Source organism: Lucilia sericata, unplaced genomic scaffold, assembly GCF_015586225.1.
Source record: "Lucilia sericata isolate MDLA Ls3-8-SP2 unplaced genomic scaffold, ASM1558622v1 Contig002625F_arrow, whole genome shotgun sequence".
Lineage (NCBI taxonomy): Eukaryota > Metazoa > Arthropoda > Insecta > Diptera > Calliphoridae > Lucilia > Lucilia sericata.
This window is the reverse complement of record NW_023996369.1, coordinates 10,489-15,000: the sequence shown is the minus strand read 5'-3', so window position 1 is coordinate 15,000 and position 4,512 is coordinate 10,489. Positions and strand designations below refer to the sequence as shown.

Here is a 4,512-nt window from a genome sequence, read left to right as displayed (position 1 = left end):
CTTTTACAAACTTCTACAAATAATTGTTATTCTAAATATTCTATCAACTCTTTACGACTCATGTTTGAAGAGACGACAACCTGTGGAACTTCAAAATGCCGATTATTATAAAGTGAATCCTCAACAGCCAGGTAAACAGTTTAGTATTACCTAATGCATTATATTCTTGTTATTTTGTAAGTCATAACAAGTTTTTTCATGGCCTATTGGTGTAGACTAGTCTATTGACTAATCTAATCTATAAACTATTCTTTGGACTAGTCAATGTACTGTCCATTGGATTAGTCTTTAGACTAGTCTATGGAACCAGTTTATTGAATAGTCTATGAACTAGTCTATGGACTAATCTATGACTAGTCCAAAGACTAGTCTATGGACTAGTCTTTGGACTAGTCTATGGACTAATCTTTGGACTAGTCTATGGATTAATATTGGGACTAGTCTTTGGTCCCAATGTCTGGTCTATCATTAGACTAGTCTATGGTCCATTCTATTGAATAGACAACTGACCAGTCTATTGACTAATGTATGGACTAGTCTATAGACTAATCTATGGACTGGTCTATGGACTAGTCTATGAACTAGTCTTTGAACTAGTCTATGGACTAGTCTATAGACTAGTCTTTGAACCAATGTCTGGACTATCATTGGAGTAGTCTATGGTCCGGTCTATTGAATAGACAACAGACCAATCTATTGACTATATATGTATGGTCTATTCTATTAATTAATATTTAGACTAGTTATGGACCAGTCTTTTGAACAGTTTATGAACTAGTCTATGGACTAATCTATGAACTAGTCTATGGACTAATATATGGACTAGTCTATGGACTAGTCTACGGACTAGTCTTTGGTCTAGTTATAGACTAGTCTAAGAACTAGTCTATTTACTAGTCTTTGTTCTAGTCTTCGGATTTGATGTACTATACATCCTCCTATCAACTTAACCTAATCTAGTCTATAGACTAGTATAAGAACTAGTCTATGGACTAGACTTTGGACTAGTCTATATACTATCATTGAACTAGACTATGGACCAGTCTATTGAAGAGATTATTGATCAGTCTTTGAGTCTTTAGTCTATGAACTAGTCTATTGACTAAACTACTGACTAGACCACTGACTAGTCTATGGATTAGTCTATTGACTGGTCTATAGACAAGTCTATTCACTATTCTATGGACGAGTCTATTGACTAGTTTATTGACAAGAATAAGGACAAGTATTCGAACTAGTTTACAGACTTGTCCCTGGACTAGTATATGGACTAGTCTATGGACTAATGTATGGACTTGTATATGGACTAGTCTAGTTATAGAATAGATTATTGACTATTCTATGAACTAATATATTAACTAGTCTATGGACTCGTATAAACTAATCAGTAGACTACTTGCTTAACTCTAGTCCGGATACTGTCACCAGAAGTATTTATAGGCACATTACAATTAGAATTGACAATACTAATTTTAATAAATAACTTGCATTAATTAATCTAATAAGTTATTTGCACTCTTAACACTATATAGTTACATACATATAGTTTAACATGATTTATAAATATTATAATTTCTTTTTATTTCAGTCTCTACCCTTTTAACAGCATTCTCCATACGTCGCAACTACTATCGTCTCGTTGAACCCTCTACTAGTCAATTGGGCATGGATCTTAGTTATTTAGATGGAATACGTTCAGTATGTGTTATTTTAATAATTGCCGGCCCATGCGTATTTCATACAATATCATCATGTGAAAAATTCGGAAATTTTTGAAGAATTTGCCAAAAGTCCTATACATTTATGGCTAACGAATGGTACAATACTATTAGAGATTTTTTCATATTCTAAGCGGTATGATGTTGTATCTTAAATTTAAAGCATTTTTTAAAATCACTTCACACTCGAGCGTCCGATATTGTTTTAAAGGCTTTCGGTAAAGTGATGATGTTTCGTTTTATTAGGTGAGATTGTTAATTTTAATGCCGAAGATCCAAACTTAATTTTCTCCTTTTATTATTTAACAGATTTCTTCCCTCATTGGTCCTATTTATATTAGTAAATGCTACTTTCTTTACTCGTCTACAAGATGGTCCATTTTGGCGTCATTTAAGCGAACCGGCTCGCTTATTTAGTCGTGAGAAATGGTGGAAAAATTTGTTTATTATTGATAATATTTCGGAAAGTGTAAGTAGACTGATTTTGTGGACATTGTAGACATAATTGGCGTAATATTTCTTAATTTTTTTAAAATATTAGGGATTTGCTCATACCTGGTATTTAACAACCGATTGGCAAATATTCGCCTTTTATGTTTGTGTGCTGATCATAATAAGCAAGTAAGTTTTTTCTATTTCTTACTATTTGGACTAGTATATTGACAAGTCAAGGAATCAGACTATAGACTATAGTCTATACTAGTATATGGACTAGTCTATTGACTGGTCTATGGACTGCTCTTATTATCGACTAGTCTTTTGAACTAGTCCACTATCTATAGAATATTGATTAGATTTTTAATGGTATATTGACGGTTATATAGACTAGTCTATTGACTAGTCCATGGACTAATCTATGTATATGCACTAATCTATTGATTCGCATATGGATTAGTCTATTGGTATATAGACTGGTATATAGACTAATCCATAGACTAATCTATGTACTAGTGGCTGGTTTATTGACTGATATATGGACTAGTCTATTGACTGGTAGTTTAATGACCAGTCTATCTATGGACTAAGTAGTCCACATACAATAGTCCATAGATTAGTCCATGAACTAGTCTATATACTAGCTAATAAATCAGTCTATATACTAGCCAATAGACCAGTCCATATGCTAATTAACATAATAGTCCATATATTTATATATATAGACTAATCCATAGACTAGTTAATGTAGTAGTATAGACTAGTCCATAGAATAGAGAATATATTAGCTAATTCACTATTGAATCAACTAGTTGTCAGACTAGTCCACAAACAATTAACTATACTACCGATTAGTTAATAAATAATAGACTACTTAGTCCATAAATTATACAATCGCCAAGTCCCTAGATTATATAATCGTCTAGTCCATAGGTTAGACTATAGATTAGTTCATAGACTAGTCCGCAAACTAGCCAGTAGACTAGTTTATAGTGTAGTCTATAGCTGAGTCCATTAATTAGTCTATTGTCATAGTTATACTAGTCCATAGAATAGTCAATGAGACTATTTTCTTGTATGTTTATTGAATTCTATACTTTTCAAGATTCCAATTTCTTTTAATTTCAGATATCCACAGTACAAAAGAGTAGTTCTAACTTCCTTGGCAATTTTATCGGTTCTTATACCCTTTAGTATATGTTATTTCTACAAAACAGATCCATGTTTTCTAATATCACCAGAGTAAGTTCTCTCATTAAACATTCAAAACTATATTCTTTTGTTTTGCCATATATATTCCTTAGAAGTTTTCGCTTTATACATGTCAAAGATGAAGAAGCCTTTCACAAATTATATACACCATTCTATACGAATTTAGGCGGTTATTTATTTGGCATAATTTGCGGTGAATTTTATGAAAAATATTGTCATAATGTTGATTTTCACAAGCAATTATCTCGTATACCCAGCGAGATATTTGAATTTGCCTTTTGGTCTTGTATAGCTATAGGTGTATGGATCTGTTGGCTGGGAACGGTTGTTTATATTTTATGAACCATCTATATGGACGGCTCTGTATGCGGGTCTGAATCGTAATTTAATTGTGATAATTGTCTTTGGCGGATTAGTATTTTTGGGCATGTTTTGTAAATCATGTATGTAATTGAAACTCATAATTAATTTTTATTAAAATTGCATTTCTTTTTAGTATCAGTTTCGGAACTTCTTTGCCATTCAGCATTTCGTTTACTGGCCAGATTATCATTCCAATTATATTTATGGCATTTTTTCCATATTGCACTTACTAAATGGTCATAAACGTGAACCGATATTTGTTAATCACTTGCAGCATGTAATTTGTTTTTTTTTTTTTTTAATTATAGAGAATATCTTTTAAACTATTTTTTTAATTTTAAGGCGGTTAATACAATTGCTCTGATGGTGTTTTCTCTTGGTGTGAGCATTTATTGGTTACAATAGTTTTGAATATCCTTTACATAAAGTTGCCTATTATTGTGCACAAAAAAGGGAAGAGCCGGTAAGAGAAGGGGGAGGGAGAGGGACGAAGGGGAAGGGGGGGGGCAGAACAGAGAAAACGAGCGAAGCCCCAACAGCGGAGAGCCAGGAAAAGGGAAAAGCGCAAGAAGGGGGAAGGCAAAGAAGGGGGGGGAAGGGGAGGAGAGAAAAGAGAAGAAAGAGGAGAGGAAAGCAACGGGAAGGGGGGGAGGGAAGACAGGCGGCCAGGAGAAGGAGGGGAGGAGCGAGCGAGAGAGCGAGCGAGCGAGCAGCGAGCGAGCGAGCGCGAGCGAGCGAGCGAGCGAGCGAGCGAGCGAGCGAGCGAGCGAGCGAGCGAGCGAGC

General features: G+C 34.3%; 1 protein-coding gene across 3 annotated transcripts in view; it reads left to right on the top strand.

Moving 5' to 3' along the window:
* The window catches only part of LOC119614141, an 8,854-nt gene extending 4,666 nt beyond the window's left edge, over positions 1-4,188 (top strand). Inside the window, exons 4-11 of one of the 3 annotated variants that reach the window (XR_005232304.1) lie at positions 1-131; positions 1,589-1,964; positions 2,028-2,187; positions 2,260-2,339; positions 3,282-3,395; positions 3,458-3,808; positions 3,862-4,005; positions 4,071-4,188. The exon at positions 1-131 is cut by the window's left edge and continues 16 nt beyond it. Coding sequence is in view for 2 of the 3 variants with exons in the window: in XM_037970249.1 (XP_037826177.1) it covers positions 1,945-1,964; positions 2,028-2,187; positions 2,260-2,339; positions 3,282-3,395; positions 3,458-3,707 (624 nt within the window). In the remaining variant the exon portion in view is untranslated. Of the gene's footprint in view, positions 132-1,588; positions 1,965-2,027; positions 2,188-2,259; positions 2,340-3,281; positions 3,396-3,457; positions 3,809-3,861; positions 4,006-4,070 lie in introns of those variants that run through there. The other 2 variants (XM_037970249.1, XM_037970248.1) reach the window with 2 other exon arrangements.
* Positions 4,189-4,512: the final 324 nt, after the last annotated feature.